Source organism: Orcinus orca, chromosome 14, assembly GCF_937001465.1.
Source record: "Orcinus orca chromosome 14, mOrcOrc1.1, whole genome shotgun sequence".
NCBI lineage: Eukaryota > Metazoa > Chordata > Mammalia > Artiodactyla > Delphinidae > Orcinus > Orcinus orca.
Window position 1 is genome coordinate 32,940,407 of NC_064572.1, and position 25,153 is coordinate 32,965,559.

The 25,153-nt window shown below is 46.9% G+C and overlaps 1 protein-coding gene across 1 annotated transcript in view; it reads right to left on the reverse strand.

Annotated features, from left to right (window-relative positions):
- Positions 1–2,305: 2,305 nt before the first annotated feature.
- The window catches only part of LOC125960984 (uncharacterized), a 49,995-nt gene continuing 27,147 nt past the window's right edge, over positions 2,306–25,153 (reverse strand). The window contains exon 4 of the mRNA XM_049696877.1: positions 2,306–2,469. Coding sequence (XP_049552834.1) covers positions 2,306–2,469 — 164 coding nt within the window. The remainder of the gene's footprint in view (positions 2,470–25,153) is intronic.

Consider the following 25,153-nt stretch of genomic DNA (forward strand, 5'->3'; position numbering starts at 1 on the left):
TCTCCTAAATCACTTGGCTGCAAGGCCCGATTCCCTCCTCATGTCTGTGCCAAGGCCTTCCAGCACTGGGTTGCGCTCCTTGTTCAGCTCTCAGGCTGGGCCAGGTTGCTGCTAAGTCATAAAAGGGCATCTTCGTGCCGATGAGAAAAAAGGAGTCCTTCCCTCCGGACAGATGTTGTCACATGTGAGGGTGGATTTTTGCCCCAACGTGTTTCTTTCTCAGGTTCCCCAAGGAACAGACTCTGAGACTCGAGATTTGCGTGCAGGCGTCTTACTGAGGAGTGTTCTCAGGAATAGCCCCTGAGTGAGGGAGTGAGGGAAGTAGGATGGGGTAGAGGGAAAAGTTGGACCACAACCGCACGGGAAGCTCCTGGATTGAGGCAAGGAAGGGGGCAGGCCTTTGTTATTTCAAACGAGCAGACATCACTCTGGGACTGATGTGCCTCTCTTTGGCTGAGGACAGGTCCTGGAGGGGGACTTGGTTGCCAGCCATTAACAGGCAACACTCCCAGCAGCTAGAGGAACGAGTGCTTTGGCTCTGAAGGAGAAATATGGGCAGCATCCACTACAGTCCCCTTGTGTCATGGACAACCTGAGCAACCACACAGGAAGGTCCTTCTGGGGGTGGCCTGAGGCCTTGAGTTGAATGGGCATGAGTTGTCCCATTGTTTTACTGGGACTGGGAGGGGTCTTACTTCTGCAGTTAGGGTGGATCCCCACTTAGGTACAAGCTGGGACTTATGCCTAGGCTGTAAGCTCCATGCGGGTAGGTCTGTGTCTCATGGTATCCCCAGAACTTAGCACAGTTTGTGGCTCAATTAATATTTGCTGATTGAATCTATAGTAATAAAGACAGTCACCTAAATGCATTAATATAAGCTGTATTACAATTGATGAAGGGAAATACATAGAATGTGACCTAGGACGGGTCAGGGAAGCTCCCTCAAAGAAATGACATGAGCTGAGACCCAAGGGATGGGTAAGAGTGGGCCAGGCAGAGTGGACTGGGGGTGGGGTGCTTCCAAGTGTCCTAAGATAGGCATTTACCTTGGCCACGTCCTGAGGGGGTCTCCTCATGGAAAAACAGAGGCGACTTGAGAAATCACATTCACTGAAATCTCTCTTGTTATCTGTTGGTGAAATGTATCCTTTGTCCTTATCACAGCCTTATCTGGTATAAGATTCATGTGTTAGAGAGCTTTTCCACTGTGGCTTGGCCAGGCCCTGGTGGCATGAAGGTTGCCTGCACCTGGCAGGTGCTTTCTAGAGTGAGAGATACAGGCCAGGTGTCACAGTTGGAGCTGGGGGTGGAGATCCCCCTGAACCCCCCATGGGGTCTCATGCATGTGAAGGCCACCTATTGTGGAGGAGCTGAGGCTGGAAGCAGCTGGGCTTCAGATCTAAACTCTTGCTTCCTCTTCGTCCTCATCTCCATCCTGCCCCTGGCTTTGCCCCTCTCCAGGCCTGTCTCCAGATTCCTCACTGCCCCAGGAGCATGTTCTGCTCATTTTGCCTCCACTCCTGTGCATGAGTCCTCCCCTTTCTCCAGGACCACCGCTCTACTCAGAAAACGCACCCAAAGCACCGCCATGGAGCCCTGGCCAGCAACTCCAGGTCATACTGAACTCACCCCTTTCTGCATTTCTACAGCCCTCAGCTGTAGATTCTTTAGGGCAGAGGCTGGTTTAGAAATCCGGGCCTGGTACCATACCTGGTCGAGAGCAAGAAGGTTGGGAGAGGCTGGAGGAGAGGAGAAGCCCTGAAGGGAAAACCCATTGTGCCCGTCCCTGCCATGATGCCCTGGTTGGCGCCAGGCAGTGTGAATGGTGGCCTGGACGACGTCTGCTGGCCTCCCAGCCAGGTGCACCATGAGGGGTGCCGCGGGCCTGCCTTCCGCTGTTGGTGGTGGGTGGCAGCAACGGCCAGGAGGGGGAAGATGGAAAGTTCATGTTTATCATGTCTGGGGCTTTGCCTGCCTTGTCCTTAATCAGTCTACAGCTAATTAGTCGCCTCCCCCAGCTGGCAGAGCACCATGACTCACCAAGGAAAAGGCTGAAGTCAGCCGGCCTCCTGCTCAGGGGAATCCTGGCTCATTGGGTGAGCCCTTCTTGCCTGGGGCATTATGAGGGCCACAGGATGCAGGAGCTCCTCAGGAAAGAATCTGAGGTTGTTGGGAAGGGGCCCTGGGGTCCTGTGCCACCTAGGGTGACTGTAGGGGGAAGGATGTGGCATCATCCTCTTTGCTGCAACGTAAAGGCTCACTTTCCCAAACTCACTTGCAGCCAGGAAAGGCATGGGACACAGTTCAGACCAATGGGGCATAAGCTGAAACCTGCTGGGGGCTCTTAGGAAGGCTTTTCCTTTCTTGATAAAGGGCGTTGGATGCTGCTGGTGCTGGCCCTTCTTGCCCTTTCTTCTTTTTGCCTTGAATGCAGACTTGAAGGCTGGAGCTGCAGCAGCCATCAGCTTCTATGAGGGAAAGACCAAGAGAATTGTAATGACACCAGCCATGAGCTGACCAACCAATGCCAGTAACTTGCCTACCTCCAGATTTCTGTCAGGTGAAAATAATAAATCTCCATTTGTCTAGTCCACTGTTGGTTGGTATTCTGTTAGCTGCAACTGAATACACTTCTAACTGATACAGAGGGGAGCTCTAGATGGTGCCAGCTTGACTGCACAGATGCCCATGGTACCAGAGTAATCCAGACATCGCTGGCCTCATCAGCCAGTGAGGTTAAAATACCCACTCCTCCGATCCTTCATCTTTTAAAGTCTCATTCATCAACCCTTTTTAGACACTTACGTTATTAAGAAGGTATCTGGGTGTGACATTGATGTGCCAGACATGTTAAATCCTGTGTAATGGTGTGCCTAGGAAGGCAAAACTAGATTTTCTGGCAAAAGAATAATCCCACTTCTCTTAGTTATGCAGTGCTTATGTTAAGTAGGCAAATACATTGCTCTGGGAAAAGGGTGCAAAAAGGAATTATGTGATTCTGAGAAGGTTTTGCAGGACTGATCATAGAGACAGGATATTTGCATATGGGAGGACTGAGGTCAAGACCCTGACTGACCCTTCCCTTTTGGGGTTTAAGACTACTAGAGCCTTTCTGATATACCGAGTTGGGCCTCTCTGAGATCCTTTGGCAAGAAAGGGTAGAAGAAATGCCACAGGGGAACCTCATCATCAGGAAACAGGGACGCTGAATAGGTGAACCAAGCTAATATCAGGCCTAGATACTTGTTAGTGAGGCTGGTGCCCAGCCAGCAGCTGACGTGGCAGAGACCTCCAAGCACTCTGGTAGAGGTTGTGCTGTGAGCAGTGGCTGCACGTAAGTGTGTGAAATAAAAGAGTTGAAGCCTGGAGCCCAAGTGTGGGGCGCTGCTGTGCACCTCCAGGGTTGGCTCAGCAAGGGTAGCCCTGAGCTCTGGACGTGGAGGCAGCAAACTGCGCAGGACCAGTTTTCAACAGCGACCCCTTGTGGCAGCGGGCTGATTAGACTGTTCAATTCTGTCTCCACCTGGCTTTTAGAGCCAGGACAGATCCCGATGCACTGAGTCGTGGTTCCAGTTCTTGGGCACCTTGGGGAAGGTGAGCGGAGGAAGAGCCTGAGGGTAGAGGGTTGTACAGCACCGTGGATAGGAGGATGGACTCTGGCGTCAGACTGCTCGGGTTCCAGTTTCTGCTCTGCTACTTCCCTGCCCTGACCTCATGGGCTGCAGACCTGTACAGCCTCACTGGAGCCTGCCTTAATTAAACAGGCACCATGCTGGGCTTAATGCTTGCTGTCTTGAAAGTCTTAATAATTTTTAAAAATCTGTCAGCCATATTTTATTTTATTTTTTTAACTGAGGTATAGTTCATTTATAATACAATGTTGTGTTAGTTTCAGGTGTATGGCACAGTGATTCAGTTATACATACATATCTATCTATTCTTTTTCAGATTCTTTTCCCTTATAGGTTATTACAAAATATTGAGTAGAGTTCCCTGTGCTTGACAGTAGGTCCATGTTGGTTATCTATTTTATATATAGTAGTGTGTATATGTTAATCCCAGACTCCTAATTTATCTCTCCCCCCTCCCTTTTGGTAACCATAAGTTTGTTTTCTACATCTGTGGGTCTATTTCTGTTTTGTAACTAAGTTCATATGTATCATTGTTTTTTTAGATTCCATGTATAAGCGATATCATATATTTGTCTTTGGCATACTTCACTTAGTGTGACAATCTCTAGGTCCATCCATGTTGCTGCAAATGGCATTATTTCATTCTTTTTTCATAATAAGTTATTTTTGAAGAAGGACCCCCTTCCACTCCTCTATTTTCATTTTTCACTTGGCCCTGCCAATTATGCAGTCAGTCCTGCTTGGGCAAATTACTTCTCTATGCCACAATTTCCCCATCTGTAAAATGGATTTAAAACAACCCTGCCTCAGAGAGCTGTTGTAAGGTTAAATGAGTTATATACATAAAGTACTCAGAACAGGATCTGGCATGTAGTAAGCACTGTGTAAGTGTTAGCCATTGTTACTGTTCCTGTTAATTTAGGCTGATGAGGACTCCAGCGATTAATCTGTAAAACACAGAGACATGACTACATTTCTGTCTCCAGCTAGTGAAGCAGATGAGATCCAGCACATGGGGAAACAATGCAAGGAGAGGAAAATGTGACCCCTGGACTTCCTTCTCACACAAGATGAGATGCTTCATTGAACCTACATCCATCTGGGCCCACAAGGCTGACAAGAGAGGAGAACGCTGGGGCCTGAGAAGTGTGGAGTCAAGGCCAACCTCCCGCTGCAGGGGCTGGCAGCAGGAGTGGGCACGGCTCAGAGGCGCAGTCTGGGGCACCTCCGAAAGCAGCCGGCCTCCTCCCCATGGGGTCAGACTGAGAGGCAGGCTGTCATCAGACTCAGGCCCTGCTGTCCCTCCTCTCGGATGAGACACGCTGTCAGGGAAGGATGGCCCCGCCCCAGCCTTCCCTCCCGCCTGGACCCATCTTGCATTTACAGAACCAGATCAGAGGATAGGATGCTGGGAAGGATGCTTTATCATGATGATGATTCTAAATAAAATTATTTCTTGGTATGTAGCCTACACACAAAAAGAGCAGAAATCATAGGTGCTCAGCTCAATGAATCCTCCAAAAATGAACACACTCAGTTCAAGATATAGGACATCCACCAAAGTCAGGAAGCTGCCAGCCACACTCCCCTCCCCGTCACTCCCTCCTTCCCCAGTCAGCCACTATGCTGAATATTATTTTCTAAAACCATTAGATTTCATTTTCCCAAATTTTTTATTTTGGAAAAATTTAAATCTACAAAGTAAATGGAAATAATAGAATAGGAGCACCCATATACTCACCTAGATATACCAATTGTTAACATTTTGCAACATATTCTCTCTCTGTCTTTCTGTCTCCCTTTCTGTCTCTCTTTTTTCTCCCCCCATCCCTACACACACAATTTTCTGAACCATTTGAGAGTTATTGGCAGACATCATGACACTTTATCCCTAAATATTTCAGCACACATCCTAAGAAGGAGAACATTTACATACTGCAGTTATTACAGTAAAGAAATTTAACATTGCTACAATATCATTATATAATATACAGTTGATATTCATATCTCCCACTTATCCCAATCATAAATATATAAATAAATATAATATATATATCCCAATGATATTATGTATACATATATATATGTGTGTGTGTGTGTGTATATATATATATGAAAGCCTGGAACACACTTTGCATTTAGTTGTATGTCTCTTTCGTCTTCTCTAATCTAGAATAGGTTCTCTCTCTCTCTCTCTCTTTTTTTTTTTTGGTCTTTCATGACACATTTTTGGAGCATATAGTCAAGTTTTCTAGAATATCTCTGAGTTCGGATTGTCAGATTATTTCCCCATGATTGAATTTAGTTTAAACATTCTTGGCAAGAATGCTATAGGAGTTTTATTATTATGTATATGTTCTTTATAATTAATTATTAATGAGAGTAGCTGCAACTTATTGAGTGCCCATGACGTGGGGATTTTGATGTCCACTTTACAAACCAGGTAACTGAGGCAGAGAGTGGCTAAGTACTTTTCCCAAGGTCAGATGGTCAGAAAGAGGAAGTGCCAGGATTAGGCTTGTCTGACCCCAGTGCCCATGCTCATAGCCCGTTCAACCCACTGTCAGAGATGACTGGTCCCGCTGGAAGTAGACCTGAGGCTGTGCCCTGGAGGACAGGGACTGCGTTATGTTCTCTGCTGAATTCCAGGCTTAGCCAGGGCCAAACCCAGAGCAAGGGTCCATGATTGTTTATTAAATAAATGGATGAATGATTGTTTTATGGACAAAGGTTAGCATGGAGTCCATGGACCACTGGCATCAAAATCACCCAGAAAACTCGTCAGAAATACACATCTGTGGGCCCCACTGCCAACCCACAGAAACTGAATCTCTGTTGATAGGACCCAAGGATCTATGTTAGGTTTTCCTGATACCCAGATATAGACAAAATTAAGTGAAAAAAGCAAGTTTCAAAACAGGGTGTGCTGCATAATTCCGTGTCTTTTTCTCTGTGTTTTAAGGTTACATGGTTACATACAGAGTTACCGTTTCTTTTTGTTTGTTTGTTTTTTGGCTGCATTGGGTCTTTGTTGCTGCGCGTGGGCTTTCTCTAGTTGTGGCAAGTGGGAGGTACTCTTCATTGCAGTGTGCGGGCTTCTCATTGTGGTGGCTTGCTTCAGTAGTTGTGGCTCGCAGTCTCTGGAGTGCAGGCTCGGTAGTTGTGGCACACGGGCTTAGTTGCTCCGCGGCATGTGGGATCTTCCCGGACCAGGGATCGAACCCGTGTCCCCTGAGTTGGCAGGCGGATTCTTAACCACTGCGCCACCAGGGAAGTCCCTAGAGTTACAGTTTCGAGAAGGATGTTAGAACTGTTAACAGTGGGTTACCTCTGAGGAGTGGGACTGGGGCCCTGGAGAAGGAGAGGAAGACTTTACCTTCTCTCAATACACTGCTAGAAATGACACAAGTGATCACTTAATATATTCTTTTTGTAAAAAATTAAACCCTACAGATAAGTATGGTAATTAAGTAACTTATCACCCAGTCTGAACACTTTTGAGAGTGAAAGGCAGTGCTGTTATTAGTTACAGCAGCAACAGAGAAAACAGAGGCCGTTCTGGGCAAACCTGGGCAAGCGGTCACCCTGCATAGGGTGACCAAAGTCCCCTTTGATCACCTCCCATCCTGGTTACAGCCACCCCTAGTCAGGGGTAACCACTGTTACCAGTTTGATGTATTTTACAGACCCTTTTAGTATAATATGTAGCCACTGAAAGCACCTTGTTTTGAGACTTCTCTTTTTACATAAGTGGTATCACACTAAATATATCAACATGAAAGTTGTTTTTTCTCATTCAACAATATATGTCTTGGACATCTGGCCATGTCAAGCCCATGTGGGTCTGCTTCATTCCTTTTAGCTGCTGTCAAGCATTCCACATGTGAATTTTTCCACTCTGTTGTGGATGGATATTTGGGTTGTTTCCAATTCTTTAGAATGACTAACCATGCTGATGATGATGGCGACGGTGATACTGTCCCAACAGCAGAACCACCCAGTGTCCAACAGAAGTCAGTCTAAAAATATTCTCAGGAGATGGCATTTTTGAGGAATGACTGGATTTATGAGTAAGGTCCCTCACCAGGACTGAGGCTCCTCCATTTGCCCTGTTCAGGGATGGTACAGTGCTTCAGAGATGGGGCTGTACCCAGCTTCACCATCAAAGGCTCTCAGAATGCCCTTGGCCTCTCCAAGCTGTTCCCGCAGTTGAGGTCCAGCAGAAGCTCCTGTCCCCAGGCCTGGTGCCTCCAGTCTCACTGCTCTTCCCCTTCTCCTCTTGCCTCTACTGCTCATAAGGCTCTTGCACTTACATGGAGTGACGCTTGGCTATGGTGGAAAGAGCCAGAGACTGTTCGATTCCCAGTTCTGCCACTGACGGACCGTGTGACCTTGAGTGAATCTCTTTCCCTCTCTGGGTCTCCAGTGCTTCATCTGTGGGATGGGGAAAATAGTATTCACGTCCTGGGCTTGTGAGCTCTTCAGTGGGATCACAGAACGGGTCACGTACATGCCCCCGTCCCCTCCACGAGGGTGCTCCATGAGTGGTCACTTCAGTCCCCTTTCCCTTGTCTCACTGTCACTTTGTGTGGACTAGTGTCACCGCAAAACTGAAAAGCTAGTCGATGCTCCTGAGGACAAAGATTGTATCATCTCCCACTTTGGCATTGTCCCTGCCCCTCTCAAGTCCTGGCGTAGGTTTGGGGCACACTTCGGGGCCCCAGGAGAGAGGGAGTGATGTAAAGAGGCTGTCTTTATTCAGGGTCCTGGGAGGCTACCCAGAGAAAGATGGGGAGACAGCGCCCTACCCTTGGACTGATCCCTCACTCGTGGGATTTTTTAATCTAATGAGGCAATAGTTCCTAATTGTAGAATCTCCTGTCTGATGGGAGAGAGCGTCTCTGCCTCCAGGGGATCTCCTAGTGTGATGGGAAGGACATGGTCAGTATCCCCTGAAGCTCCTTGTCTGATGAGGGAGAGATGTTATCAGTTCCCAGGGAAGTTTCCAGATTGATGGAGGAGACATACATCTGGGGCGCCTTCCTGACTTTCATTGAAGATTTCCATTTTGTGTGAACCTTTCTTACAGCGTCCCTTCCTTAACATGTACATGCTGCTTGCTCTCTCTACAGGACTGTGAGTTTCATGAGGGCAGAACTGATATCTCATCACTGGGATTTCTGGTCCCAGCTTGTTGCTGGGCGTCCTAAGGAACGCTTGAAGATTGGCCACATTCTCAGGGGCTCCCAAGAGTCAGGGTTCTCAAGCTACTCAAGGTCAGACAAAGCAATTTAGAGAATGAGAGTGAGTCATCAGAGGGGCATGGTGGGGGAGGGGATGGGTGGGCGGTGGCCTGGGCCTGGGGTCTGCCCTCACACCCTCTCTCCACTCCCTTCTGGAAGCTGCTGCAACTCTGCCTGTGGCATCTCACAGGAGCGCTCCCACAGCCTCTCCCCCCATGGGAGCTGGGTGCTGAAGTGGGCGCCTCTGTCTGTGTAGGAGAGGAGACACATCAGATCCCCGGGCTGATGGGCAAGTCAAAACTGCTGGTTAAGTGGCTTTAAAGTAGTGGCCATTTATAAGTTAATGAAAGAGAAAATAGGCACATTATACATACAGATTTGTCCTTAATGAGGGGAAAAGGCATTGTTTACTGATGTGCAGTTCTAATTATCCACACAAAAGCTAGCACAAGGCTAGCTTTTTTCCAGCAGCACCGTGTGCCTCCATTCTGCAATCTTCCACCACGTTCCTTTAACCCCTTCAGTGCCCAGCTGGGCACTGACTCATCCCTCAAAACATCAGTTTCCTGTGCTGCCTGAGCAGCCAGTTCCTCAGTGAGCCTGTAGGACCTTTGACCCCAAGACTCCCGGCAGCTGCTCGTGTCCTCTGCTCTCCTCAGCTGGTTGGCCAGATGGAGGACAATGCTGCCAGGGCCCTCAGGGCAGCCACCCTTGGAGAGAGGCAGAGCTCAGGAATGGCTGCTTTTCTGGGGCAGGGGGTTGCGGGGTAGCAGGAAGGACCCAACTGAGGTGACAGATGGAGGGTGAGGGCTGCAAGCCAGGGACCCCCCAGGAGGGAAGGGTTCGGGAGCATCACCCAGCAATCCCACCCTTTATGGTTTCTCTGAAGTGGGGAGGTGGGGGGGGGGGGGACGGTCCAGAAAGTGTCAGGAAGGAAGGGGGCTCCACTTGGGAAAGGTGAATGGCAAGGTGCATCCCAAACGGGCACCTCCCTGAAGCCATTGCTGAGGTTACACCCGTGTGTTTCTCACGTTAGCATAAGCACACATGAGGTCACTGTAGGATAAACAGATAACCCTCACTGCCCCGCAAGCTCCTCTTTTATCCCCAGGTCCCAGCCCTTTACCCCAACCTGCTAGATGCTGCTTGTCCTCAGTGGGGAAATGAACAAGCCACAGAGATGGGAGTGGGACATGAATGACTGTTGCCAGAGTGAGGTCACTGATATCCCCTGCTCAGCTGGGGAAGTCAGTGAGGACAGAGGAAGCTGAAGCAGTTACTGGAAGGTGGGAGGGGAGACGGCTAGGTCGACCCCAAACTCTTACCATCAGGGGCACACTGGAGCTGTCTTCTGGAGCCAAGGCTGGGAGGGAATGTGGCTTTCCCTTGAACTTTCTGGGTGAGTTACAGGCAGTAGTTGTAACTTGCTAATGCTCAGAGTGCCTTCACGGCTCTGGTGGCAGGGGGTGGGGTGGGGGGAGGTGGGGAGTTGTGGGGGGGCGGTCTAGGAAAGTGTGGCTCAGGTTTACTCACAGGTTATTGCAGTGGAGGCAAAAACGCTACCTCTGTGACCCCTGGACAAGAGTACACGCGGTGGGGACTTCCCTGGTGGCGCAGTGGTTAAGAATCCACCTGCCAACGCAGGGGACACGGGTTCGTGCCCTGGTCCGGGAAGATCCCACATGCCGCGGAGCAGCTAAGCCCGTGCGCCACAAATACTGAGCCTGTGCTCTAGCGGCCACAAGCCACAACTACTGAAGCCCGCACGCTTAGAGCCGTGCTCCGCAACAAGAGAAGCCACCGCGATGAGAAGCCCGCTCGCTGCAACTATAGAAAGCCCGCGCGCAGCAACAGAGACCCAACGCAGCCCAAAATAAGTAAATTAAAAAAATTAAAAAAAATTTAAAAAGAGTATATGCAGTGACCGCACAGCGCGATTCTGAGGGTTTGATAGAAGGGAGGACTTAGTGATAGAGTCAATGGACAGTTGAACAAATTTTGTTTGAAAATATGTTTGAAAATTTAGGTAAAATGGACAAAGTCCTAGAAAAACAAAAATGACCAAAACCGACAAAACAATAGAAGGCCTAAATCATCCTATAACTATTAAAGAATCTGAATCTTTTTTTAAATTGAAGTGTAGTTGATTTACAATGTTACAATGTGTTAGTTTCTAGTATACAGCAAAGTGATTCAGTTATACATACATATACATATATATATATCCTTTTCCATTATTTTTTAAAGTATACATATTAATAATTATTTTCATTTTGCCAAAGTGAAAATAACTTTCATCAATAGTAACTCCCTTCTTAATTCCTTATAAAACAATTTCATTAAAATGTTCATTCTTTTGCCTTTTCCAGTTTTCTTTCTCATTGTGTGCTTAACTTTTCTAGTCTGTTTCTCTCTTATGTTTTATCATAGGATATTGGATATAGTTCCCTGTGCTATATGGTAGGACCTTGTTATTTATCCATTTTACATATAGTAGTTTCTATCTGCTAATCCCAAACTCCTACTTTATCCCTCCCCCACCCCCTTTCCCCTTTGGTGACCGTAAGTTTATTTTCTATGTCTTTGAGTCTGTTTCTGTTTCGTAAATAAGTTCATTTGTGTCATATTTTAGATTCCACATATAAGTGATATAATATGGTATTTGTCTTACTTCACTTAGTATGATAACCTCTAGTTCTATCCATGTTGCTGCATATGGCATTATTTCATTCTTTTTTGTGGCTGAGTAATATTCCATTGTATATATGAACAGCATCATCTTTATCCATTCATCTGTCAGTGGACATTTAGGTTGCTTCCATGTCTTGGTTATTGTAAATAGTGCTGCTGTGTATTCAATAGATCGGGGTGCAAGTATCTTTTCAAGTTATAGTTTTTTCCGGATATATGCCCAGGAGTGGGATTGCTGGATCATATGGTAGCTCTATTTTTAGTTTCTTAAGGAACTGTTTTCCATAGGTACTTCACCGATTTACATTGCCACCAACAGTGTAGGAGGGTTCCCTTTTCTCCTCACCTTCTCCAGCACTTATTATTTGTAGACTATCTGATGATGGCCATTCTGACTGCTGTGAGGTGGTACCTCATTGTAGTTTTAATTTGCATTTCTCTAATAATTAGTGATGTTGAGCAACTTTTCATGCACCTGTTGGCCATCTGTATGTCTTCTTTGGAGAAATATCTACTTAGGTCTCCTGCCCATTTTTCGATTGGGTTGTTTGTTTTTGTTATGAGTTGTATGAGCTGTTTGTATATTTTGGGAAGTAAGCCCTTGTCGGTTGCATCATTTGCAAATATTTTCTCCCAGTTCGCAGGTAGTCTTTTTGTTTTGCGTATAGTTTCCTTGGCTGTGCAAAAGCTTATGGCTTTTTAAAAAAAAATATTTATTTATTTATTTGGTTGTGCCAGGTCTTAGTTGCAGCAGGTGGCCTCCTTAGTTGTGGCTCCAGGGCTCCTTGGTTGTGGGTTGCTGGCTCCTTAGTTGTGGCACCTGGGCTCCTTAGTTGAGGCAGGTGGACTCCTTAGTTGCAGCTCACGGGCTCCTTAGTTGAGGCATGTGAACTCTTAGTTGTGGCATGCGTGTGGGATCTAGTTCACTGACCAGGGATTGAACCCAGGCCCCCTGCACTGGGAGCGTGGAGTCTTATCCACTGCACCACCAGGGAAATCCCAAAAGCTTATAGCTTTGATTAGGTCCCATTTGTTTATTTTTGCTTTTATTTCTTTTTAAAAAAATTTTTATTGGAGTATAGTTGATTTACAATGTTGTGTTAATATCAGGTGTACAGCAAAGTGAATCAGTTGTACATATACATATTGATATATCCATTCTTTTTTAAGATTCGTTTCCTGTACAGGCCATTACAGAGTATTGAGTAGAGTTCCCTGTGCCATATGGTAGGTCCTTATTAGTTATGTATTTTTATATAGTAGTGTGTATATGTCAATATCAATCTCTCAGTTTATCCCTCCTCCCTCTACCCCTGGTAACCATAAGTTTGTTTTCTACATCTGTGACTCTACTTATGTTTTCTGTTTTTTTTTTTTGCGGTTTGCGGGCCTCTCACTGTTGTGGCCTCTCCCGTTGCGGAGCACAGGCTCCAGACGCGCAGGCTCTGGATGCGCAGGCTCAGTGGCCATGGCTCACGGGCCCAGCCGCTCCGCGGCATGTGGCATCTTCCCGGACCGGGGCACGAACCCGTGTCCCCTGCATCGGCAGGCGGATTCTCAACCACTGCGCCACCTCTACTTATGTTTTGTGAATAAGTTCATTTGTACCTGTTTTTTAGATTCCACATGTAAGCGATATCATATGATATTTCTCTTTCTCTGTCTGACTTACTTCATTTTGCTTTTATTTCTGTTGCCTTGGGAGGTTGACCTAAGAAAACATTGGTATGATTTATGTCAGAGAATGTTTTGCCTATGTTTTCTTCTAGGAGTTTTATGGTGTCGTGTCTTATATTTAAGTCTTTAAGCCATTTTGAATTTATTTTTGTGCATGGTGAGAGGGTGTGTTCTAACTTCATTGATTTACATGCAGCTGTCCAGCTTTCCCAGGACCACTTGCTAAAGAGACTGTGTTTTCTTCATTGTATATTTTTGTCTCCTTTGTCAAAGATTAATTGACCGTAGGTTTGTCGGTTTATTTCTGGGCTCTCTATTCTGTTCCATTGATCCATGTGTCTGGTTTTGTGCCAATACCACACTGCTTTTTGTTTTCTAAATTTTATTTATTTATTTTTGACTGTGTTGTGTCTTCGTTGCTTCACGCAGACTGTCTCTAGTTGAAGTGAGCAAGGGCTGCTTTTCCTTGTGGTGCACAGGCTTCTCATTGTGGTTTCTCTTGTTGTGGAGCACGGGCTCTAGGCACACGGGCTTCAGTAGTTGTGGCTTGTGGGCTCTAGAGCACAGGCTCAGTAGTTGTGGTGCACGGGCTTAGTTGCTCCACGGCATGTGATCTTCCCAGACCAGGGCTTGAACCCATGTTCCCTGCATTGGCAGGCGGATTCTTAACCACTGCGCCACCAGGGAAGTCCCTACCACACTGTTTTGATTACTGTAGCTTTGTAGTATTATCTGAAGTCTGAGAGGGTTATGCCTCCAGCTTTGTTCTTTTTCCTCAGGATTGCTTTGACAATTCTGGATCTTTTATGGTTCCATATAAATTTTAGGATTATTTGTCCTAGTTCTGTGAAAAATGTCATGGGTAATTTGATAAGGATCACATTAAATCTGTTGATTGCTTTGGGTAGTATGGCCATTTTAACAATATTAATTCTTCCAGTCCAAGAGCATGGAATATCTTTTCATTTCTTTGAATCAATTTCAGTTTCCTTTATCAATGTTTTATAGTTCTCAGCATATAAGTCTTTCACCTCTTTGGTCAGGTTTCTTCCTAAGTATTTTATTTTTTGATGCAATTTTAAAAGGGTTTGTTTTTTTACTTTCCCTTTCTGATATTTCATTGTTAGTGTAAAGAAATGCAACAGATTTCTATATGATAATCTTGTACCCTGCTACCTTGCTGAATTCATTGATCAGTTCTAGTAGTTTTAGTGTGACATCTTTAGCGTTTTCTATATATAATATCATATCATCTGCATATAATGACAATTGTACTTCTTCCCTTCCAATTTGGATACCTTTTATTTTTCTTCTCTGATTGCTGTGGCTAGGACTTCCAATACTATGTTGAATAGAAGAGGTGAAAGTGGGCATCCTTGTCTTGTTCCATATTTTAGTGGGAAGGCTTCAGCTTTTCACTGTTGAGTATTATATTGGCTGTGGGTTTGTCATAAATAGCATTTATTATGTTGAGATATGTTCCCTCTATACCCACTTTGGGAAGAGTTTTTATCATAAATGGATGTTGAATTTTATCAGATGCTTTTTCTGCATCTATTGAGATGATCATGTGGTTTTTGTTTTTTCTTTTGTTGATATGGTGTATCACATTGACTGATTTGTGTATGTTGAACCATCCTTGTGACCCTGGGATGAAACCAACTTGATTGTGGTGTATGATCTTATTTATGTGTTATCGGATTTGGTTTGCTAATATTCTGTGGAGAATTTTTGCATCTGTGCTCATCAAAGATATTGGCCTGCAATTTTCTTTTTTGGTAGTGTCTTTGTCTGGCTTTGGTATCAGGGTGATGGTGGCTTCATAGAATGACTTTGGGAGTATTCCCTCCTCCTCAGTCTTTTGGAAGTGTTTGGGAAGATTCAGTGTAAGTTCCTTTTTGTATGTTTGGTAAACTTCCCCAGTGAAGCCATCTGGTCCTGGACTTTTGTTTGCAGGGAGGTTTTTTGTTTTTTTTTTTCACTACAGAGAATTTGAATCCTTAATTAATGATGTCCTCACAGAGAAAACTCCAGGCTCCAACTGCAGCCCTTCCTGTGGCAGTTATTGGGCATTTATTGCTATTAATAAAGCTGGGACTTCAATCCACATTCACCACCTTATGCCTATTTTCTATACATTAAAACCGTGAGAGAAGAGAGTTATGTTTTAATCCTCCTTACCACCCTCAACCCAGGAGAAATGTCCTGCAGCATCTCATTAACACCTTGTATTTATTTGCAGGTTTGAATGGGCAACAAAAGGGCCTTTTATGAGAATATTTATTAAGGGTCTATGTGCCAAGCAAGTCACCTCTATTGATCTTATGTAATCCACACAAGCATCCTGCAAGAGAGATATTATTATCTTCATCTGAGGTTCAGAGAAGTAGGCTGACTTGTCTAAGTCACAAAGCTAGTGAGAGGCCGTCTGACTCCAGAGGCTATTCCTTTTCCACTGGACCGCAGTGATGCCAGAACAAGCCTGCCCCTTCCTCAGGGAAAGGAAGGTCATGACCAGTCCTCTCCCCACCCCACATACCAGCCCCCATCTCCAGCTTTCAACATCTAGGTCAGAGTTCCAGGCCCCTCCCACCCTGACTACAGTGCATGGGAATTTCTTCAGTGGGTCAATGACCCTCTTACATAGCAGGCCCCAGAACTGAACCTGGCATTGAAAGCCATAGTTGGCTATTCTGGTTATCTATTGCTAGGTTAAAAATTACTCTAAACTCAGTGGTGTGAAACAACCATTTATTATGCTTTTAGACTCTGTGGGTCAGAAATTCAGATAGGGTACAGCAGGGATGCTTGATCTCTGCTCCACGATGTGGAAGCCTCAGCTGGGAGATTCAAAAGCTGAAGGTGATTCAGCCACTGGGGGCTGGGGTCATCTGAAGGCTTGTTCACTCATGTGTCTGGTGGCTGGTGCTGGCTGTTGGCTCGGACCTTAGCTGGGACTCTCGGCCAGAATCTCTGCTTGAGGCCTCTCCAGATAGCTTTGGCTTCCTCACAGTACGGTAGCTCGATTCCCATGAGACAACCAGTTAAAAGCACGTTGCCTTTTTTGACTAGTTCTTCTAGTTGTACGGGAGCATGACTGCACCATTCTGTTAAGTTGTCACAAAGCCCTGCCCAATTTCAAGGGGAGGAGAAGTAGACTCCACTTCTCAATAGGAGAGTGTCAAAGTTCTAGAAGAGCAGGTGGGACTGGAAATATTACTGTGGCCATTTTTGGAAAATACACTGTACTTCACAGGCCCACCTTAGAGGAAGCTGTCCACACAGGAGGACCTAAGAGGTGCCCATGCTTTACAACTTTGTTCATTCAGGCAATATATAGTGTTCACCACGTGCCAGACGCTGCCTCTCCAGTTGGTCCCCAGCTGCACAGCCGTTCAGCCCCACCCACCCAGGTGCTTCCCCTGAGGCCCTGAATGGTTTGATCAAGATGAGAGAACTTTGGGCTTAACTCTCTCCAGCCTTCTGGGAAACATTGCTCTGGGTCACTGTGGCTACAGCCCAGAGAATAATTTCTCCCTCTGGGGGCTGCTGTTGAATTGAGGTTTTATACTCCCATTTCTGAAAGAACAGACATAGTGAACAGTTTCTATTTATTGAAGAACATAGTAAGTTGTTTTTTACTTTTATATAGCTCTTATTTTGTGGCCCCCATGAAACAAGTGGTTCCTCAGTAATAAAGAAGTTCCTGCCCTTTGGTGACACTCAGAAGTGGGAGAATCCGTTTGTGAATTAGGTCCTTTTGGTGTAAAGGAAGAAGCTGGGAGAGCTCTTTTAACTCTTTAGCACATGAGTTTGGCTAGTATAACTGGTTCACTAGCTATCACCCTGGAAAATGTAATGACCTGGTCATGACAAGTTGAGGTATAGCTAGTATAATAATCACAATAATAACCAATATGTATCATACTCCAGGCTCCGGGTTGAGCATTTTACACACCATCCCATTTAATCCTCTTAACAATGCTGTGAGGAAGGTACTAAAATTGTTTTCATAAATGAGGAAACTACTTAGTAAGGTTCAGAGAAGTTAAGTAATTTGCCCGAAGACACACAGCTAGGAAGTGGTGGAACTGGGATTTGAATCTAAACCCATGGACTCTGGACACTGTTCTATTAACATTGGGCCATGCTATGCAGATAGTAGGCCTGGTAGCTTAAAGGGAGGGACAGGAATTAGAGTACAGTAGGCTGGGTGTTGGGTCTCTTTGGCTGGGTACCAAGGACCCATTCTGATGTCTCAGTCTGCTTGTCTGTAAATGGGGATAATGCCTACCTGAGTGAGTTACATAAAGCACCAGTATAGTCCTCCAGACCCAGTGGACGTTCAATGCATGACTGGGGAGTTCCCTTCCCTTTCTCCTTCCTCCATAATTTACTTGAACTGACCCTTAGAGGGGGCCTCCCTGCCCAGAAGTAGGGGGATGGACAAGATGACTTATCCATGGCTGTTCTAAAATCCCTGGTTCCCTAAACTCCTGCTGGATTTTGAGATTCCATTCCCTCTCACCGTGCTTTTCATTGGGAGAACTTCAAATGATTTTATAAAAACTGCAAATGTACAAGGTAATTGAGTCTTCTGTTTTATTACCCTGAGCTGCCTGGACCTTGCCTGGCCTCCTCCTCACTCAGCGAGCTGCTGGAATAAAGTTGGAAGTGTTTGCACTGGTAATATATAGGACTTAATTAACCTGGCCTTTTATAGCATTTCCAATGGAGGGTTGGAAAGAACTTCGAGGCAGCTTGGGAAAAAGGAAGGGGGGGCTAGGGTGGGAGTGTGTATGTATGTACAATGCTCGATGTTGGTTTTTTTTTTTCCTGTTCTTTTCTTCTGTACTTTAATCAGCATTTAATGGCCCAGTTGAAAATCTGTTATTCGAACCCAGGCACTGGTGGGAAGGGCTGGAGGGGAAGCCTGCCTTCTTCCCTCCATCCCAAGCCCTACAGCAGGCCGTGGAGTGGCCAGTGAGTCTGGCCATACCAGCCTCATTCCCAGAAACTTCCAGCAGAGGCTAATGCAGCTCATCTCAGATGGGAGATGATGAATGGACATTAACAAGTGGACTCTCTGTGTTGGCCACTCCCTACTCAAATGCACACCAACCTAAGAAGGCTCCGTGGGGTCGTGTCCTCTTTCCTGGGAGCCTGAATCAGTCTCCGAGCCTGTCTACCCCTCCCCGCCCCCCCAACTCCCTAACATTCCCACTTCTTTCCCCTCCTAGCCTGAAGCCATCCCTCAGCCAGACACCCTTCTAAACCAGCCCAGGAAAAAGTGACTCAACTCAGATCCACCCTGGGCACAGGGGGATGGGTTTATAACGGCCAAGGTAGCTTCATGCCTTAGACCATTATTTTAGGGAGACTTCAAGAGAGGGCAGTCAGGGTAAGAGCCTCTCAGCAGCTGCCTACTCAAACCATTGCTCCACATACCATAGCTCATAAATCCTACCCCAGCGCTGCCGAGTGGTTACATCATCCCAAACCTCCTGCAACAATTTGATTTGGAAATAAAAACACAGGTGTTAATTGACTCACTTCTTCTGCCCCTTTGCAGTGCCCTGACCCTCGATAGCTTTTAACCTTGCAGTTAATAAAAGTTTGGGGCCCAGCCCCAGCACAGATCCTCATTTATTCTTTCATAACGTCAGCGCATTCTTACTGAGTGACCATAATGCACAAGTCATTGACCAGTCCCCTCAGGGAGGGCGTCAGGTGGCCGAAGATGAGCAAGAAGCATTTCATGCCTGAAGGATGAAATCCAGAGGATGCTCACAAATGACACGGATTTGGGTGGCAGGTACTCCGGGCCCCCAGAGAAGGCCTGGGTGCGGCCAGAGTTTTAGAAGAGTCTCCAGCTCTTGAGAGATGCTCTTGAGTTTGCCTGCTTAGCATTCATCCCTCCTCTGTGAGCACCCAGATTTTCCTTTGGGGAACCCATATCTCTTCCACTAAGTCTCTCTGGTTTCAAATGGGGTGAAATGGCTGGAGTCCTCTGGGCTCAGCCCAAGACTAGAACTAGCTCATCAGAGCAGGTCAGCCCCGTGGCCACAGTGGTTAGTTCAGTGATGGGCATGGGACTGGAGCTGGGCTAATGAGAGCTATTGGTGCAACTACTAGGAGGGAGAAATTCTTTGTTCCTTTGGGTTGGCCAGAAGTGGGCCCGGTGCTGCCGGCCGCCATCTTGCTCTCACACAGGAGATGCTTCCTGAACCTCAGAGTGAAGGCATCCCTTTACTTTCTCCTGCAGGGGCACCTTTAGCTTCAGGTCATGCTGTCTCCTGCACCACCATGAGCAGCTTCGGTTTTTAGGTGTGTGTATTATCCCAGGTTCAAGTGACCCTCGCTCTACCTTCAACTAGACTGTGCCCAGGAAGAATTTCGAGAAGAGCAGAGCTGAGAGATGGAAAGAAAAAGATTGTTGATGGGTGACTGGATCCAGCCTTGTCTAAGGCTTGACAGCCCCTGAACTTTCAGTTAGGTGAGCCAGTGAACGGCTCAAGTTTTATCTCTGCTTACATTTGCGTAAGTCAGTTTCCTTAGAATTTCTGTTCCTGATTCAGTCTCTGAGTTACAAGCTTTCTAGGTACTGAGACCAATTGGAAGTCACCCTGTCTGTCCCCTAACTCAACAGCTGAGGCCAAGGAGACGTAGGCTTCTTTCCGCTTCCCCATTTGTGGTAGTCAGCAATTCAGGGTCAAGCCCTGGCAATAGAGGGGCTAGAGCACATAATCATAGGGCACTTTTTAAAAAGACCTGCACTAGTGTGGCTCTGAAAGTGAATGCTTCCTTCAGTTTGCCCCCTAGGCTCCTCTCATCCAGGACCCCAGCCCTGGCCCTGTTCAGGTTGCTGGGTACCCACACCTGTCTCCAGACCCAGCCTGAATAATTCAGAGCTGAAGGCTACTGTCCTTCCCCCAGAGATGAGCTTGGCCCATTTTCTGTGCCTTGGGAGATAATATTTCATAAAGGCCAGTTCTGGGGCTTTACCAGGCCAAACCAGGGCAGAACCAAGAGCAGACTCATCCTAGCCCGAGTATCCTTCAAAAGGGCAGTTAACCTAGAGCATCCATGTTTGAGAAGAGGCACGGGTACAGGTAAATCAATGAGAATCTTTATATTGGGGTAGGCTCAGATCATTGCAGATACCAGATTCGCTGTTACCTTTATTTGTGTTCATCCATGCTTCAGTTTATCTTAGTGTTAACCAGTGTCCTTCTGGGGCACAGATTAGTTGGAGGTAGACGGAGGGTTGGGCAGTGGACCTGCGGAGACTCCTCCTGGGGTAAAACATACACGTGGAAACCAAAGGCTGTTCGCTGTGGTGCAGGAGGCAGCATGGCCTGAAGCCAGAGGCCCTCCCTTGATCACACCAACTGCTGTGTGCCCTTCAACACAGCTCCTAAGTCTTCTGACCTCTGTCACCTCAATTTGGAAGGCTGGACTGTGTAGGATGAGCTCTGCAGGCAGAGAAGTCGGGTTACAGTCCCAGCTCTTACTCCCTTGGGCAAGTCCCTCTCTGACACTTGCTTCTTCGTTATGATTCCTCGACAGGAGTCATAAAGGTACTTCCCTCTTTGAGTCGTTTTAAGATTCAGTGAGATAATTAAGTGCTTAGCACAGGGCCTGATCTAATTTCTCAATTAATTATTAGTGTTAATATTATTCTGTAAAACAAAAGGGCATATTAGAAGATCAAAAGTACCTGCCAAGCATTGAAGCTCAGATTCTAGATCTAGTCCCAGCCCTCTGGGAACAACTGTTGTTTTCAGGGCATTCAAAAGTCAATGTGAATTGTACACCTACCGCGAGATGTCTGGGGGAAGAGCCTAGTCCTGCCTTTTCCATTTTAAGAGGTCTTCACCACCTCTAGCCCACAGCAAATCTCCGTCAGAATTCCTCTTGGGCAGTGGTTTTCACTCCCCTTCCCTTCTTCTTAATGGTGATGTCTTTTCTTTTTCCTGAGAAATCTTACAAGGGAACTCATATCCCTCACATATATCACTTAGGTGACTCTTAAACTATATGCCTCCTGACTGCTAATTTCTTTTCAGATGTGTGTCCTTTTCCCTAGTCAGATCATCAGTACCTTGAAGACAGAGACAGGTCTTAAACTTCTTGGTGTCCTCATAAATCTAGGTACAGGAGAGGTCCTTAGACATCAGTATTAGGCCCATGAGCCCCTGTCCTGCCAGGTACTGTGTGCTTGGGTCGGGGCTGGACAAGAGAAGGCACTAAGGAAGTTCTTAGGAATAAAGAGGCCCTCTGACGGCAGAAGGGATCCCATGTTCTTTTTGGTCAACTGGACTCTTCAGAAAGTTCTTTCTGAAACAGCAGCAGTCAGAAAGATCTGGGGGACTTGGCTGCCCAAAGCCCTTCCCAAGGCCACAGCTGCCCCGGGTCTCCAGCTTGGCTTCCCCACCAGCCCCAGGGCTGCGACTGAACAGTGCTGACTTCTTAATAAACACAGCACCAACGCCAAGTCCTAACTCCACAGGAGAAATAGCCCCGTGCCCCTCGATCCCATTTAACGTTTCACACCTTAATGTGGTCCTATTTTTGGAAAGCCAGTATGAGCTGAATAGCTTCTTGGTATGCAGCTCTGGGTGGGGACAGGGGCTCCAGGGAGGGCGGGGCATTCTGAAAAGGGCATGTAATTAAGCCTCAGAATGTTCGAGGTATGCCCCCAAAGGAGGGCGTTTCAGGGTGCGAGTGCAAGAGCAGTGGGCTTGTCCAGGAGGTTTGTGTGCACGAGAGCTTGACTGCTGCTGGGCAATCCCAGCTCGGCTCCCACCCTCGCTCACCCCAAGCCACCACCCCAGCAGGGCCACCCTGGGTCGGTAACTCTACATTTCCTAAGCAGACCCTATCGGCAGCTCTTCTCAGATACGATACATCATCATTTGCTCCATTAGAAGATAAATGTATGGCTGTATTATGGGATTTGCATTCCATTACCTTGGTTTGCATGCCATAAAACATTTATTACACCCTTGGGCTAAAGTCTTAATAATGACTGGGTGCGAGGCACTAATGTGGGGCTGGTCCTGCTCGGGAACCAGAGATTAATGCCTTTTGATGTCACCCAGCTAATAGTCGTGCTCACCAATTTGTCCCATCAGAAGATATTAGAGTCAGGCCCTGTGCGGGGCTTGCGGACCACTGTTCAGCTTTAGCTGGGAGTTGGGACTCCCCTTTCCTGCCCACCCCGCACCTGGTCTTGTTCAAAGTGGCCAGAATAAAATCTCAGGGTCCTCCCTGTCCAATCCCGCCCCCCATTCCACTCCCACCCCTAGCCTTGGGCACATCCCCACCCCCGGGTGTGATGAAGCTACAATGAAGGGTTTAAACATCTGCTTTCCTGCTAGACACAGCAGTGGCAGCGTAGTAGTAGTAGCGAGAGTGCACGGACACACACACACACACACACACACACACACACACACACACACACGCACACCCCTCCCTCACCCTAGGTGGAATGAATTCAAGGCTTCCACTGATTTCCTCTTCCATGCAGGAGACCACGCCATCCTCCTTCCTTCCTGTAACGGCAGCAGCCTTCGCTCTTTGCCCCAGTACTATGTGGCCCGCCTCACCAGAGCAATCCGTTGAAACCACCACCCCTTCAAGTCAGTCCCCACTTAGCAAGCCAAAGGCTCCCAGCAGCCCACTGGTTAAATCCATGTTCCTCCTAGGCTGGCCCCGCCCTGCACCCAACCAACCTCAAGTCCCATGGATCTCCAGCGCTGGGACCCCAAGGGAAATAAGCCCTTGCTCTGGGAGATTCTAACTGTGACAGAGGGAGAAAAACACGCTACAAAGTTGCTATGGGTCTACAAAAGTTACAGATGAAACTCCGTGGGAGCACAGTGCTTCTGACATGCACATCCGGGAAGGCGGGTGAATAGCTGGCGCCTAAGGGCAGAGATAGGGAGCAGGTGGGGTGGAGGGTGGGGTTGGCCTGGCTGAGAAGGGGAATGGTGGGAGCAAAGGCACGGAGGCGGGAATGCTTGGAGAATGGGAGGGGGGAGGAGGAAAGAGTACTATGAAAAGATGGGGTTAGAGCAAGAAGCACTGTCAGTGCGGGGATGAATTCTGAGGGCAGGGGTGAGAGAGAAAGGTCTGTGTACTGCAGTGCTGGGCAGGTTCCCTGGCTGGATTGGGGGTGTTGAGGCCAGAAGCAGGAAGCCCAGGCGGGTCCCTCTGCTGGTTCAGGAATGAGGCCATAAGGCTGGACTGGGGCAGGAGTGAGAAGGAAACGATGAACGAAGGAAGCAGTAAAGCGGAGTCAAGATGAGGCTGAGGACGGCCTGCGGTGGGAGAGGCTGGAGCTGCAGATGCCTCTAAGGCAGCGGCTCTCAGTGGGGCGGTACTGCCCAGGGGCTAGTTTGGACATTTAAGGGGGTAATTTGTTGTGACAGTGCTGGCATTTAGTGTGTGGGGAGGGAACCAGGAGTGCTTTCTGCATACTGCAATGTGCAGGACAGTCCCATGCAATGAAGAATTCTCTCATCATCCCATGCAACTTCGAAAATTCTGAGCAAATTGCCGTGGACTCTGCAACCGCAGGGGGCACTATTCACTTACGTGATGAAGTAAATGGTTGTGCAGTGCACAACCTGCACAACCGCAGAGGGGTCCCAGGTTTGACGGTGATCCTGGTGGAAAAACCTGTTTACAATGACCTGAGTCTAAACCTAGCTTGGTTTTACATATACACACAGAATACGTTTGCATGGTTTTAATATACACTGAATTGTCTAGGAATGCCTCTCCTGTGACAGCTGAAGGGGAAATTGTCTTCTGTTCTGAATCTCTGTACTGAACCTTACCAAGAGTTGGTCATCATTTCAGAAACCGCCATTCATGTGGGCACAATACTCATAGCCCTTAAGTCACCAGCACCCCCCACCCCCCGCCCCAAGGCCAGAAGCACTGACAGTCTGGTTTTATGTTTAGGTGCAAGTATTCAACTTCCTCATTGTTGCTGAGCATTTACATATTGAAATATGTATTCTTTTATTATAGCTTACTTTCCTTTGATTTCTCCTTTATATTATAGTTAGGTCCATATATTGATTTTTTGGAAATTATGTGGATAGGTTGGTTATATTATCTGTGCTTTCCATTCTGGGATAGTAAATGGGGCATGACAAACCCAGTAATAAAAGGAGGCTGTGGGTGTGATGCGCTGAGCTGAGAGCTACGGTTGGGAGAATTCCAGCCTTGACAACTTCTTCAGGAAGCCTGTTTGGCCACTTTAATTCCACAGCCCCACCAAAGCCTGCTTTTCTTCCTTCCTAAATGAAGCCCTTTGTTAGACCTATTTTCCACCTTTTTTCCCATGATCATAATCTCCTGAACAGTCTTGGCAACTATGTTCCAATAAACACGTAAGCTCCCCAGAGACAGCCTTGAAGGGATCGCCTTTTATGGCCCTGACCAGGCTCTAGAGAAAAAGGGCACTAACTAGGCTCACTGACCTGAAATACACAAGGTGGGTGGTGACGAGGCTCCTGTGGGTCAACACGAGAAAGGGGCGTCCACAGCAAAGTGATGTAAAATCCAGAAAACCCCATCTCTCAGCGTGAGAGAGACCCTCCACTCTAGAACAGAAATTTCACAAGTCTCGTCAATGTAAAGACTGATAAGGGGAAAAAAATTAGTGGGAAATCACTGGAAAAAAAAATAAGCCACCCCGATTCTGGGACCATTGGAAAACAATGTATTGGAAGTTCAAAGATCAGACGTGTTGAAGACTGAAAAAAAAAATCTGATGTTGTGAGTTGGTGGCTTCAAAGCGACTTCTGCAGGCAAGGAGGCATCCTTTGTAAATGGGAAGACTGGTCAAGCACAGACACAGGGTTTAGATAAGTTAATGGATGATAGTG